This window comes from Camellia sinensis, chromosome 1 (assembly GCF_055761805.1).
Source record: "Camellia sinensis isolate YWXY chromosome 1, ASM5576180v1, whole genome shotgun sequence".
Taxonomy (NCBI): domain Eukaryota; kingdom Viridiplantae; phylum Streptophyta; class Magnoliopsida; order Ericales; family Theaceae; genus Camellia; species Camellia sinensis.
Genome location: NC_138961.1, coordinates 241,214,996 through 241,230,299, shown reverse-complemented (window position 1 = coordinate 241,230,299; position 15,304 = coordinate 241,214,996). Strand labels below are relative to the sequence as shown.

General features: G+C 38.8%; 1 protein-coding gene and 1 pseudogene across 12 annotated transcripts in view; one reads left to right on the top strand and one right to left on the bottom strand.

The window, feature by feature from the left end:
• Positions 1–15,304, top strand: part of LOC114267951 (inositol hexakisphosphate and diphosphoinositol-pentakisphosphate kinase VIP2-like) — a 67,807-nt gene that overhangs the window by 30,701 nt on the left and 21,802 nt on the right. For all 11 annotated transcript variants that reach the window (XM_082924800.1, XM_082924823.1, XM_082924842.1 and 8 more), the window contains one exon: positions 14,635–14,706. In XM_082924800.1, the coding sequence (XP_082780926.1) occupies positions 14,635–14,706 (72 nt within the window). The remainder of the gene's footprint in view (positions 1–14,634; positions 14,707–15,304) is intronic.
• LOC145824630 (65-kDa microtubule-associated protein 1 pseudogene) lies at positions 9,064–10,291 on the bottom strand (annotated as a pseudogene). The gene has a single exon (XR_014366462.1). The product of XR_014366462.1 is annotated as a 65-kDa microtubule-associated protein 1 pseudogene (transcript).

Below are 15,304 nucleotides of genomic sequence, written 5' to 3'. Positions count from 1 at the left end.
TTCTGTTGTAAATGATATATTTTTCTATGTCAGGCGCTTCTTTATTTTGCAATAGAACAAGTTATTGTGGTTTAAATCCCTGTTTGGCAAAGCTTAAAAAGTTAGCTTATAAGATTATGGATTTTTAGATTGTTGGCTTAAACTGTTTTGAACAAATTGTAAAAATGTGTGGTGCAAACGTTTTTAATAGCCTGTGAAAAAGTGTTTTTCACAAGAAATTCAAAAAGTAGCTTTTTGAAGTATAAAGTGCAAAATGTCAATAGTTTTTTGAAACCTAACTATATTTTAAGGGGTACACTCATAATTATGAAAATATTGAGGAGTTTTTTGTTGGAAAATGGCTTTGTAAAATCTTACTTTTTGCAAACTTTGCGCATTAATTAAGGTATGACCCAATTGGGTTCATGTTTAATGCCGTGTAGTGAATAACATCATGTATTTGGTTGCTCAAAACTATTTCTGGATGAATGAGAATTCAATGCGCATTTTTGGGTTCGTAGATATGGCTTTAGGTGGGTTTCCTACACATTTGTGAAATGTGCTTGTCCCACATTGGAAAGGCTTAAGGATTTATATGGGTATATAAACTCTAGTTTGGGATACTTGGGATGGGCCCCAAGGAGAACCCAAGTTTGTGGAAGGGTGAGGTTATGGATAAAGACTTATCTTTTTGGGCCAAAAACATTTGTATTTTATTTATTTATTTTTTAATTTTGGTTTCAAAATTCAAAATAAATTGGTCCAAATTTTTCCCTCCACCTTAACAGGTTAGAATCCACCCGAATAGGTTGAAATTCCACCCGAACAGATCTGTTTTTGTTCAAAACTGTCCAAACAGGTTTTCTATCTGTTGAATCTGTCTGAACAGGTTTCCTATCCATTGGCACCTATTCGGAAAAGCCACCTGTTCTCCTATATATACCCTGCCATTCCAGCAATTCTGGGCATTGAATTTTTCTCTAAGCATTTCGTCTTTCTTTTTCTTTTTCCATCTTTCTGTTTTTTGCATCTGTTCTGCATTTATTTTTAGGAAGAAAAAAAGAGAGTCACAACATAGTTTTGGTTCGCCAGACTTGAGTTTGTAGTGCTGCAAACCAAGTAGTAGTCGTTGCATTCTGGGAAGTAGACGCCGGTAAATCTCAAAGCATCGGAGCGAGGGCGAAATCTACTTTAAGAAAATTATGTCAAACACAAGTCTCGATGTTTAAAGTTTCTATAAGCATTTAATTCAGAATTTAATTTATTAAATTATTTTTTGGATTATTTATTTTTATTTTGTTGTTTATTTTATTTAGTCGTTTAATTTACACACACACACGCATCCACTGTGGGAATAACAATCTTAAAGTAGATTTTGTTTTGTTTATTTATGTGTTAGACAGATGAATATTTTGTTTTGGAAAATTAAATAATAGTCATATACTCTTTAATTTCTTAAATAGTAGTAATATACTGTTTAATGATTTCTTTGATAACATAGTAGTCATATACTGTTTATCATTAGAATTTTGTTACAAAATATTATTCTGTATATTTTATGTGTAAATTCTATTCTGTAAAAATTTGTGATCGGTGCATTAATTATTTTGTTAGAAAATGACTACTAAAACAAACAGTACTGAGACTGTTCGTACCCCAACCCCTACAGCTGTTGTGCCAGTGATGACTTCGGCAGTACCGGTAAATCATGGGGAAAAGCCAGAAAAATTCAACGGAAATGAGTTTAAAAGATGGCAACAAAAAATGATATTTTATCTTATGACATTGAATTTGACTTACTTCACTCATGAAAAAGCTCCGATACTAAACGAGGTAGAAATTGACCAGCAAGTGGTTGCTGCAGTTGATGTATGGAAACATGGTGATTTTTTGTGCAGGAATTATATCTTCAATGGGTTGGATAATACACTGTATAATGTGTATAGTATCAAAAGCACTGCAAAAGAACTGTGGGAATCTCTAGATCATAAGTATAAAACAAAGGATGCCGGTACAAAGAAATTTGTTGTCGGCCGTTTTCTGGATTTTAAAATGATAGATTCCAAAACGGTTATTAGCCAGGTTCAAGATCTCCAATTAATTCTCCATGACATACATGCGGAAGGGATGATTCTCAGTGAATCTTTCCAAGTAGCGGCAATTATTGAAAAATTGCCACTATCCTGGAAAGAATTCAACAATTATCTGAAGCATAAGCGTAATGAGATGAAATTGGAGGAACTGATACTGTGGCTCAGAATTAAGGAGGACAACCGTGGTTTCGACAAAAGTCAAAAAGCCATATCATGCAAGCTAAAGCAAATGTTGTAGAACATGGACAAGGGTCAAAATTCAACAACAAGAAGCGGAAACATGATATAGCAATGGTTCCAAACAAGGATCCACTAGTAAGATCAACAAAGGGATCAACAATGGGTTCAACAAAAGGTTCAAAGGCAAGTGTTTTGTGTGCGGCAAAGATGGACATCGTGCTAAAGATTGTCACGTTCGCAAGGACGGAGGGAGTTCAAGGAGAAAGCCAGCACAAGCCAACATAGTCGAGGATTTTTATCTTTCCAATGGAGTGGTAGACATCAATCTTGCTGCAGTAGTCTCTGAGGCAAATTTGGTGGGCAATCCCAAGGAGTGGTTAGTGGATACTAGAGCAACCTGCCATATCTGTGCAGATAGGAAGATGTTCACAACCTACAAAATAGTGAAAAGTGGGGAATAACTTTTTATAAGAAACTTCTCCACATCAATTGTAGAAGGACAAGGAAAGATTGTATTGAAAATGACTTCGGAGAAAGAATTCACGCTCAACAATGTACTCCATGTGCCAGATATTTATCAAAATTTGATTTCTAGGTCATTGTTGATCAAGAATGGGTTTAGATTAGTCTTTGAGTCTGACAAGGTTGTACTCTCCAAGAGTGGAATGTATGTGGGGCGAGGTTACATGAGTTATGGGCTTTTTAAGCTCGATGTACTAACTGTTGTACCAAATTTGGCTATTACTAATAAGAACAAATTTTCTGTTTATATTGCTGAGTCTTCTTTTTTATGACATGGTATATTAGGACATGTTAATTTTAATTCTTTGCATAGACTTGTTTCTTTAGAATGTTTGCCAAACTTAGAGTTTGATCCTAATCATAAATGTGAGATTTGTGTTGAGGCAAAACTCACCAAGGCATCATTTAATAAAGTAGAAAGAAGTATTGAACCTCTAAGTCTAATTCACAAAGATATCTGTGATTTAAAATTTGTTCAAACTAGAGGAGGTAAAAAGTACTTTATTACTTTTATTGATGATTGCACCCGATACTGTTATGTTTACTTATTGAGAAGTAAAGATGAGGCCTTAGAAGCTCTTAAGCAATATAAGCTTGAGGTTGAAAATCAACTTGGCAAAACTATTAAGGTAGTGAGAAGTGACAGAGGTGGTAAGTATGATGCACCATTTGAGGAATTTGTTCTGAACATGGTGTTATTCACCAAACCACTGCACCATATTCTCCTCAGTCAAATGGAGTTGCTGAGAGAAAAAATCGAACTCTTAAAGAGATGATGAATGCCATGTTAATTAGTTCAGGGTTATTTCAGAACTTGTAGGGGAAGGCGATTTTGTTTGCTAACTTTATCCTTAACAGGGTACCCTACAAGAAAATCAATCAAACACCTTATGAAGTACGGAAAGGTCGACGACCTACCTACAATTACCTCAAAGTGTGGTAGTGTTTGGCTAAAGTGGCAGTCCCTAGTCCTAAAACAACTAAGATTGGACCAAAAATCATTGATTTTGTGTTTATTGGTTATGCAAATAATAGTAGTGCATACAGATTTTTAGTTCATAGATCTGAAAATCCTAATATGCATGTAAACGCTATTATTGAGTCAAGGAATGTGTCGTTTTTCGAACACATTTTTCCTTGCAAGGAAACTGAAGAGACAAGTTCAAATAAAATAACTTTTGATACTGCTATGGGTGGCAGTGAAGACCAAAATAATAATGGAGCAGATGAACCTAGACGTAGTGAGAGGGCTAGGATCTCTAAATCATTTAGTCCAGATTTTCTGACATACCTGCTAGAAAATGAGCCTCAAAACTTCAAGGAATCAATGTCAAGTCCTGAAGCTTCATTGTGGAAAGAGGCTGTGAATAGTGAAATTGAATCAATTTTGCAAAATCATACTTGGAAACTGGTGGATCTTCCACCAGGGTATAAACCTCTTGGATATAAGTGGATATTCAAGAGAAAAATAAAAGCAGATGGTTCAATTGATAAATATAAGACTAGGCTTGTTGTTAAGGGATACAGGCAAAAGGAAGGCCTTGATTATTTTGACACCTATTCACCAGTGACAAGAATAACATCTATTCGCATGCTAATTGCGATTGCAACTTTGTATAATCTGGAGATACATCAAATGGATGTTAAAACAACCTTTTTGAATGGCGAGTCAAATGAGGAAATCTATATGGAACAACTGGAAAGGTTTCAAGTTCCCGGCCAAGAGAAAAAGGTTTGTAAACTTGTCAAATTTCTTTATGGATTAAAACAAGCTCCGAAACAATGACATGAAAAATTTGATCACGCTATGCTTTCGAATGGTTTTAAGATAAACAGATGTGACAAATGCGTTTATGTTAAAAGCGCAGACAAAGGTTATGTCATAGTTTGTCTTTATGTGGATGACATGCTCATTATTGGAAGCAATAATGACACGATCAAATCCACGAAGAAAATGTTGAACAAAAAGTTCGACATGAAAGATCTGGGAGTAGCCGATGTAATTCTAGGAATAAAAATTACTAGAACATCTGAAGGATATGCTTTATCTTAGTCTCATTATGTTGAGAAGATTTTAGAAAAATTTGGAAAGCATGACGACCATCCTGCTAAAACACGTGTTGACGTTAGTCTTCATTTGTCAAAAAATACAGGTGCAGGCATATCACAATTAGAGTACTCTCGGATAATCGGCAGCTTGATGTACTAAATGAATTGCACTAGGCTAGATATAGCCTATGCTGTAAGCAAATTGAGTAGATACACAAGTAATCTAAGGTCCGATCATTGGAAAGCGATAATTAAGGTACTTAGGTATCTAAGACGTACCCAAAATTATAGCTTACATTATACCAAATATCTAGCAGTACTCGAGGGGTACAACGATGCAAATTAGATATCGGATGTTAAAGACTTAAAATCCACTAGTGGGTACGTCTTTATCCTGGGAGGTGCTGCAGTCTCTTGGAAATCTTCCAAGCAGACATGCATAGCAAGGTCGACGATGGAATCTGAGTTTATTGCATTAGATAAAACAGGAGAAGAAGCAGAATGGCTTCGTAATTTCTTAGAAGACATTCCAATGTGGCCTAAACTTGTGCCAACTATATGCATTCACTGTGATAGTGAAGCAGCAATCGATCGGACGGGCATAGAATCATATGTATAACGGTAAGTCTCGACACATTCGTCGAAGACATAATACCGTTAGGCATTTGCTCTCACATGGGATAATTTCCATAGAATATATAAAGTCAAAGAGAGAATATTGCAGATCCATTGACTAAAGGGCTAGCAAGGGAGCAAGTGTACCATTTATCGAGGGGAATATGATTAAAGTCTATTACTTAAAAGTCACCATAATGGCAACCCAACCTAGTTGACTGGAAATCCCAAGATCTAGGTTCAAAGGGACAACCGAATTATGGATGACTTCACGTAAGGCCTCATTTAGGAACAGGCTTTTTTAGTAACTTTTTGACTTTTTGGCTAAAATATGATATATAAAAAACTAGTATGTTTGGGATGAGTTTTTAATTTTTTACGAAAAGATACGCAAAACGTAGAGTGTAAAGGGAATTTTTGACTTTTTTGTATAGGTTGTTGGCTTTTAGGCTAAAAAGATTACTTCCCAAACGAGGCCTACGGAGGTTTTCTCCTACCCATTTCTTTGATAAGAAGAGTGATACCTGCAGCGTTAGTAGGATAAGCTTTGCTTTTAATGATTCTGTAAAAATCAATGTATAAAGAGAATTGTATAGAGAATGAATGATGTATTATTGATTGATATAATGTTATATATTATAAATGGTGAGTGACTCATTATATAGGAGAGGGTGAGTGTAGTAGGTGAGGAGTAGGTGGTGGTAGGTGATGGTAAATTGGTGGTAGGTGATGGTAAATTTTAACAGCCCCCCGCAAACTCAAGGAGGATAGAAACTAACCAACTTGAGTTTGGAGAGAGTAACAAAACAAGAAAATACATAAAAATAAAAGAGGATAGGAGACACTGTATGGTCGTGTCAGACCATTGGTGAAGACACTGGATGGTGGTGTCATAACGTTGTAGAGGACACTGTATGGTGGTGTCATAACGGTGTAGAGGACACTGGATGGCGGTGTCAGACCGATGTAGAAGACAGTTTATGGGGTCATGTCGGACCGTTGTAGCAGACACTGTTGTGACAGTTGTTGTGACAGCTTACAGAGTCTTGCTGGACCCTTGTAGAAACTAACCGGAATCAATGTCGGGACAGTTTACAGAGTCTTGTCGGACCCATGAAGGAGCTAACCGGAATTAATGTCGGGACAGTTTACAGAGTCTTGTCGGACCCATGAAGGAGTTAACCGGAATCAATGTCGGGACAGTTTACAGAGTCTTGTCGGACCCATAAAAAATCGCACCCTTAAAAGGTGTGCCCAATCTATCAAAAGGTGTGCCATCAAAAGGCGTGCCCAATTCATCAAAAGGCGTGCCATCAAAAGGCGTGCCATCAAAAGGCATGCCATAAAAAGGTGTGTCCAGGTTGGCGTCGAGCGCCGAGCGGCGCATGATGCGCGTGGCTGCCTTGGCTATTTAACCAAGGTTGATGCTGAGGCTGAGGCAGACAAAAAACTTCTGAAAATCCTCTGAAAAAAACTCTTCCTTTGCTGAGAGAGAAACTCTGTAATACTCGGTAACCAACCCGTCTCTGAAACACTCAGCAACATGGCCTCTTCTTCCCGTCCAGCTACCCAGAACATGGCCTCCTCGTCCCGTGGTCTGCTCACGCTCTTTCCAGAACTGAACGAGTCCACAAGAGAAATAACTGGTGCGGTGGCCAGTGAACCTTAACCAAACACCTCTGGTTTTGCTTCGTTGAACTTTCCGATGCGGTCGGTGGAGCAAAAAATGGCGGTGCAAACGGATATTGAGGCCAATCAGTATACTCTGAAGTCATGTGTGGAAACCATGACTGCGGTCACAAACTTGTCGCACCGGCTGCAGAGCAGGACAAATGAGGTGCAACAGTTAAACTCCCAGCTGGCTCTGCTCCAACGCATGTATAAGGATGCGCGAGCAGAGATAAGTGTGCTAAAGACAGAAAACAAGGAGCTGAAGCGGAAGGCCACCGTGATGTTCCGATTTGGAGGTCCACCATATGCTGTAGTGGAGGAGCAGGGAGGAGGAAACTTGCTTGGTGGTCTAGGAAGCACGGAGGCAATACCGTCAAGGGTCGTCCAGGACGGAGGCAAGAAGAAAAGACAGGCGGCAGAGTAGAGAAGGGATGTCGGTGGGTGGCCGTCTGCAGAAAAGAAAACAAAGCCGTTGGTGTTGTGTGTTTTTTTTTTTTTTTTTGTTGTTTTTTGTTTTTTGTTTTTTGTTTTTTTTTGTTTTTGTTTTTGTTTTTTTTTTTGTTTTTTTTTTTTAGGGTAAAATTGTGATCGGGGTTGATCCCTGAGATGAATAAAATATGGTTTGGTGTGCAAAGTTATATGGTATGAATGAAATTTGAAAAAGATTAAAAAAAAAATGTGAAAAAAAAAATAAAGAAAGAAATAATAAGAATAAAGTTTCTTGGCCTAGTTTTTTTTTTTTTTTTTTTTTTTTTAATAATAATATATATATATGATAGATAGAAAAGAAAAGAAAAGAGAAAAAAGAAAAGAAATTGAAGAGAAAAAAGAAAAGAAAAGAAAAGAGATAGTGGGTGGTGCATGTGAGTAGTCTCGTGGGTGATAAGAAAAAGAGGGAGTGGGTGATATAAAACAAAGGAAAAGAAAAGAAAGTGGAAAAGAGTGTGAACAGATTGATGATGAAAAGGGGGAACCAACCCATGTGGGTGCAAAAGGTGAAGAATGGTTTAAAAATAAAAAAAGGGTAGTGGATGATGGCATGCTATCAAATTTCAGATTTATCTCGTGCACTCCTTTTCAAGGACTCTATGTTGCCAATGAAGAAAGGAACTTGTTAATGATTCAACGGGGCACTTTTGAGACTCTAGAGAAGTGGGTTACGGGTGCTTATGCTGGTCATACCAGGTTGGGTTTCGAACAACCAGAAATAATTGCTGAGTGAGAGAGAGAGAGAGATAAATGGTAGCCAGAAATAATTGAAAGAGGACCAGCCAGACAATAATCTGTCGAACAACCACAAGGCGACTTAAATGCGGCTTCAAAACCCAGATTTTGCTGCAGAGAAAAAGGCAGTGCCGAAACCCCCAAAGGCGGCGAGAGAGAGGGGGAACAAGCCCTAGAACACCCCCACTATTGCAGAATCACTTCATATTCTATTCCTCACCCGTGAGGGGGGTTACTGTGATGTCTCGGTCCTCCAAGAAGAACATTAGTTCACTCTGAAGAGATATATACCTCTCTCTTGGAATGTCCTCCTCGGAAACTAGTTCCAGTTGGACCAGATTTTCAAGCTGATATACCAGAATGGGGTACACAGGGTACCAAGAATGTTACTGGTGGTTCAAATGGATCTGAACCATTAACTCACTTTCCTCAAGCTTCAGAATTGGATCTCAGTGATCATAATGATGATGAGACTAAGCTGGCTGGTATTTGTGTCATCCCAATGCCTGAATTTGGACCGTCTGCGTACAACGGCGACACGGTTGGTGATGGTAGAACTGATTGCTGCTGTAGGGATTCTGGATCTGACAGATGTGTTAGACAACATATCAAAGAAGCCAGAGAAAAACTTTGGAGAATACTTGGCCCAGAGAGATTTTTGGAGCTGGGATTCTGTGATATGGGAGAGGTAGTGGCAGGAAGATGGAGTCTAGAGGAAGAACACTGTTAGAATTTCCCATCTTTACCTTCACCTACTCCACTACACACTCCACTTCACCTACCTCCACTTCACCACACACTCCACTTCACCTAACCCACTATCACCTCCACTACACCTACTACCACATTTTCTTCTATATATAGATTGTATAGGAATTGTAATTAATCAATCTTGTAATACATCAATATCAATCAATAATACATGATTTTTAATATGGTATCAGAGCAGGTTTAGAACCTAGTATTTTTGCTTCCCGGCGGGCGGCAACCTCACCTTCGCCGTCCGCCGGACCTCAACCTAGTCCGCTAAAATTCTCTACACTTACCTTCACTCGTCTGCAACAATGATGGTTCAAAACACGGTCTGCGCACCTCATGTCTGTCCCCGGAAGCCTCGCCACTGCTTCCAGCCGTGACTGATCACTGCCGAGCCACCACCGCTCCAAATCCACGACCGGGCCACCTTGGAGCCGAGACTGAAACTCATCCAGCTTCTTCAGGGATAGCTGTTCTAGAACTGGTGCAATAGCAGTAAGTTGTTCATTGATCGTTCCTGTACTCTTCTCAGGAATTCCAACGAAACTTTTCTCTCCGAGAGCAGATAGAAGACTCGAGAGTTCAACGTTGGCATCTGCCAAGCCCTTAAGAAGTCGTGCCTTTGACTTTGCAGCCTGATCCACCTTCCTCTTGTACACATCCAAACACTCCAGCTCTAACTGAAGAAGCATCTTGTCCCGTTCTTCATCACATTCACCAACCTCATCCCAAATTCGCTGCACTTGTTGCAGTAGAGAACCACAAGTAGTATCTCCAAGAAGAGGATTTTGAGCATCCACTGCCGCCATTCAGAGAGCTAAGGATCTCCATGACAAGGAGTTCAAGCTTCTAAACCCAGCTCCACTCTCCTTCCTGTAATGTCTGTATGCAATTTTACCCATCAACTCCAGCCCACTTTCAGACGCATAAACACTCTTTCCATCTGGGCCCATGCACCAATGACCAGAAGATCGACCAGTTGTGTGAACCTGCCTTTTCCCAGCATCTTTTGGAATGCCCACACTGAAAAGCTTGGCCTTCACATGGGCACACACTCCACACGTAGAAGACAGCACATGGGGGCATCCACTTTCTTTTCTTTTCTTTTTTTTTTATCACCCACTCCATACCTATTTATTATTATTATTGTTTATTTTATTTTATTTTTTGACAGGTTCAAAAAAAAAAAAAAAAAAAAAAAAAAAAAATCCCATCTCTCTCTATCCAACCCACACCTTAGCCGTTTTTTTTTTTTTTTTTTTTCGTCCCCCACTCAAACTTTCTTTACTTTATCTATGCCCCAAGATATTCCACTTTAAACACAAATCCATACGCACTACCACAACACTATGTGATTTCTTTATTTCTTTCTTTCTTTTTTTTTTTTTTTTTTTTTTATTATTATTATTTTTTTTTTATCTCTTCTTTTTTCAAACATAATCATCTCCCCTCATCCACTTGTATATTCTTTTATTATACATCTCTTTTATTATTTTAATATTTTCAACTATGTTAATGTCATATCCCCACTCCATGATACCCATATTCATCTTATTATTATTATTATTATTATTTTCAACAAAAAAAAAAAAAAAAAAAAAAAAACAAACAAACAAACAAAACAAACAAAACAAACCCAAAAACACACCTCATTTTATTCATCTCGGGGCTCACCCCGATCACCATTTTACATTAAAAAAAAAAAAAAAAAAAAAACACAAACAACCCACACCCACAGCGGGATTTTTCTTCTCTACTCTGCTGCAGGTCTCTTCTTCTTGCCTCCGTCCTGGACGGCCCTTGACGGTGTTGCCTCCGTGTTTCCTTGTCCACCGGGCTCGCTCACTACTCCCTGCTCCTCCACTGCCGCATATGGTGGACCTCCGAATCGGAACATCACGGTGGCCTTCCGCTTCAGCTCCTTATTTTCTGCTTTCAGCACACTGATCTCTGCTCGCGCATCCTTATACATGCGTTGGAGCAGAGCCAGCTGGGAATTTAAATGCTGCACCTCATTTGTCCTACTCTGCAGCCGGTTTGGTTGAGGTTCCAGTGCCACCGCACCAGTTGTCTCTCTTGTTGACTCGTTGAGGTCGGGAAAGAGGGTGAGCAGCCCGCGGGAAGACGATGAAGCCATTTTCTAGGCAACAGAGTGTTACAGACTCTCTTTCTCAGAGTGTTTCAGACTCTCTCTCTCAGCACAACGAAGTTTTTTTTTTCCAGAGGGTTTTCGCAGCTTTTCTCTGCCTCCGCCTCAGCCTCAACCTTGGTTAAATAGCCAAGGCAGCCACGCGCATCGCGCGCCTCTTGCCACCAGCCGACAAACGGGCACGCAAGCCAAGGCGCCCACGTGCCTCGCCATCATGTCCGGCACACCTTTTGATGAATTGGGCACGCCTTTTGATGGCACGCCTTTTTATGGATTGGGCACGCCTTTTGATGGCACGCTTTTTGAAAAATTGAGCGCACCTTTTGAGGATGCGATTTTTTATGGGTCCGACAAGACTCTGTAAACTGTCCCGACATTGATTCCGGTTAGCTCCTTTATGGGTCCGACAAGACTCTGTAAACTGTCCCGACATAGATTCCGGTTAGTTTCTACAAGGGTCCGACAAGACTCTGTAAACTGTCCCGACATTGATTCCGGTTAGCTCCTTTATGGGTCCGACAAGACTCTGTAAACTGTCACAACATTGTCTTCTACAACGGTCCGACATGACCCCATAAACTGTCTTCTACAACGGTCCGACATGACCCCATAAACTGTCTTCTACAACGGTCCGACATGACCCCATAAACTGTCTTCTACATCGGTCTGACACCACCATACAGTGTCCTCTACAACGTTATGACACCCCATACAGTGTCTTCACCAACGGTCTGACACGACCATACAGTGTCTCCTATCCTTTTTTATTTTTATGTATTTTCTTGTTTTGTTACTCTCTCCAAACTCAAGTTGGTTAGTTTCTCTCCTCCTTGAGTTTGCGGGGGGCTGTTAGAATTTCCCATCTTTACCTTCACCTACTCCACTACACACTCCACTTCACCTACCTCCACTTCACCACACACTCCACTTCACCTAACCCACTATCACCTCCACTACACCTACTACCACATTTTCTTCTATATATAGATTGTATAGGAATTGTAATTAATCAATCTTGTAATACATCAATATCAATCAATAATACATGATTTTTAACAAACACTTATTTCAAGAGGTGGTTTTTTTCAAATCCCGCATCATTGGGTAAGAACTTTTGGGATCATCTTTCAATGGTTTTCCCTAACCGGACCAAAAAAGACATCGTCAGCTATTACTTTAATGTCTTTGTGCTGAGAAGGCGGGCCGAGCAGAACATCTGTTATCCAATGAATATCGACAGTGATTCTGATGAGTGGCAGCGGAGTGAAGGTATGTTTAGAAAACTCCAGCGGGTAGTGAAGGCAAGGTTGCCGGCCGACTGCCCGCCGGTGAGAAAGAAATATAGGCCTAAATCTTATGGCTCTGATACCATGTAAAAATCAATGTATAAAGAGAATTGTATAGAGAATGAATGATGTATTATTGATTGATATAATGTTATATATTACAAATGGTGAGTGACTCATTATATAGGAGAGGGTGAGTGTAGTAGGTGAGGAGTAGGTGAGGAGTAGGTGGTGGTAGGTGATGGTAAATTGGTGGTAGGTGATGGTAAATTTTAACAGATTCTTATAGCATGGACTTCCAAGTGGGGTACAGCAGGATACTCTTAATAAGAAGTCACCAATATAAGTGTGAACTAAGTCGGTTATGTGAGAATTAAGAAAGCTAAATTCTCTAGAGCACTCATGAATTACCAGGTGTTGTTCAGGGCCAAAATGAACATAACCGTGAGAACCAAACTGTGTCTGCGGATACACTATGTGTAGTCTATTGTCTTGGCTTACACAAACAGCTGAACAGTTCAAGGCGTCGCATCCACTGGTTAGCCAGCAAGTCCGATAGGCTTTCACTAGAGGAGGTTCAAAACCAAAAGCTACCTATCTCGATGTGGTGTATCTTCTTAATGTACTCTTTCTTTGTCTGTATCTTGTTGCATGTCCGTTATCATGAATTTCATTCATGTGAGGGATTGTTGGAAAATGACTTTGTAAAACCTTATTTTTTGCTAACTTTGCGCATTAATTAAGGTAGGACCCAAGCGTGTTATTTTTAACGTTTCTAATTGGGTTCATGTTTAATGTCGCGTAGTGAATAACATCGTGTATTTGGCTGCTCAAAATTATTTCCGGATAAATGAGAATTCAACGTGCATTTTCGGGTTTGTAGATATGGCTTTAGGTGAGTTTCCTACACATTTGTGAAATGTGCTTGTCCCACATTGGAAAGGCTTAAGGATTTATATGAGTATATAAACTTTAGCTTGGGACACTTGGGATGGGCCCCAAAGGGTACTCAACTTTGTGGAAGGGGGGTGAGGTTATGGGTAAAGACTTACCCTTTTGGGCCAAAAACATTTGTATTTTATTTCTTTATTTTTTAATTTTGGTTTCAAAATTCAAAATAAATTGGTCCAAATTTTTCCTTCCACCTTAACAGGTTAGAATCCACCCGAATAGGTTGAAATTCCACCCGAACAGATCTATTTCTGTTCAAAACTGTCCAAACAGGTTTTCTACTTGTTGAATCTGTCCGAACAGGTTTCCTATTTGTTGGCACCTGTTCGGAACAGCCACCTATTCTCCTATATATACCCTGCCATTCCAACAATTCTGGGCATCGAATTTTTCCTTGAGCATATCGTCTTTCTTCTTCCTTTTCCATCTTCCTGTTTTCTACATTTGTTCTGCATTTATTTTTAGGAAGAAAAAAAAAAAAGTTACAACATAGTTTTGGTTCGCCAGACTTAAGTTTGTAGCGCTGCAAACCAAGTAGTAGTCGTTGTATCCTGAGAAGTAGACGCCAATAAATCTCGGAGCACCGGAGCGAGAGCAAAATCTACTTTAAGAAGATTGTGTCTAACACAAGCCTTGACATTTAAAGTTTCTGTAAGCATTTAATTTAGAATTTAATTAATTAAATTATTTTCTGAATTATTTATTTTTATTTTGTTGTTTATTTTATTTAGTCCTTTAATTTACACACACACACACACACACACACACACACAAATCCACTGTGAGAATAACACTTTTTGGTCTAACGTCCAAAAGCTAAAAAAGTTAAGCTAGAAAAGTAAGTTGATTAAGCTATATAAGTTTACCGCAATAAGTTGTGTCAAACACCTTCCACCAGATTTTTTAAAGCTATAATCCAAATATTTATACTTAAAAGCTTTGCCAAACGGCCATTTTTCTCCTTTTTTATTAGAATGACTGAGGCTTCTGCAGTCTTTAAGTAGTAACTCTGTTTAATCATAACTACGGACTGCAAGAATCATGTTGTAGAGATAATGATCCCCAAGTTTAAACATCGCTATGAGGATACTCTCTGAATTGTCATGTCACACCATATTATCATGGCAGTTAGCCTGAATGCTCTTCCTTGTTATTTCAGTTACTTGCAGATGGTGTAATCCCTAATGAATACGGGATCAATCCAAAGCAGAAACTTAAAATTGGCTCAAAGGTAGAATCCCTCTTGTAGCATTCCATTCCATTTCACTTTTTATTATGCAATTATGAATACTGTTGTCTCATTTTCTAGTTCTCGTAGTGACTAATAGGTTTTAATTTATTGAAAGAATCTATTCTTTTACTTAATGTCATATTCTGTATAACCATAAATCCATTGTAACATGTGAACACTTGGTTTCTTGCAAAATTAGGACTGCACTGTATGCTTAATATTTGCAATATCCTTACATAGAAAGATGGGTGTCATGAGTGCCTAAATGGAAATTTAGAATTTTTTGAATAAGAAATGCATTTATTAGGCATGACTTGGTAAATATGAGGGTCAGTCAGATACATTTGTGGATGTTACCATGGACACTCAGCATTGTGTCTGACATGCAATTATTGATTTTGTCACTATGTACCTAGCATCTCTTAATTCTTTAACATGGTTTACCCTGCATGCTTCCCTAATTAAACATGATTTCTAGTTTTAATTCTGTAGATCCTTTTACATTGTAGATGGGACTCAAGGCTTGGTTTGGTTTGGTTTGGCTTTATCCTTTTACATTGTAATTTCAGCGTGCATTGCTTCCTGGTCATTTATATTT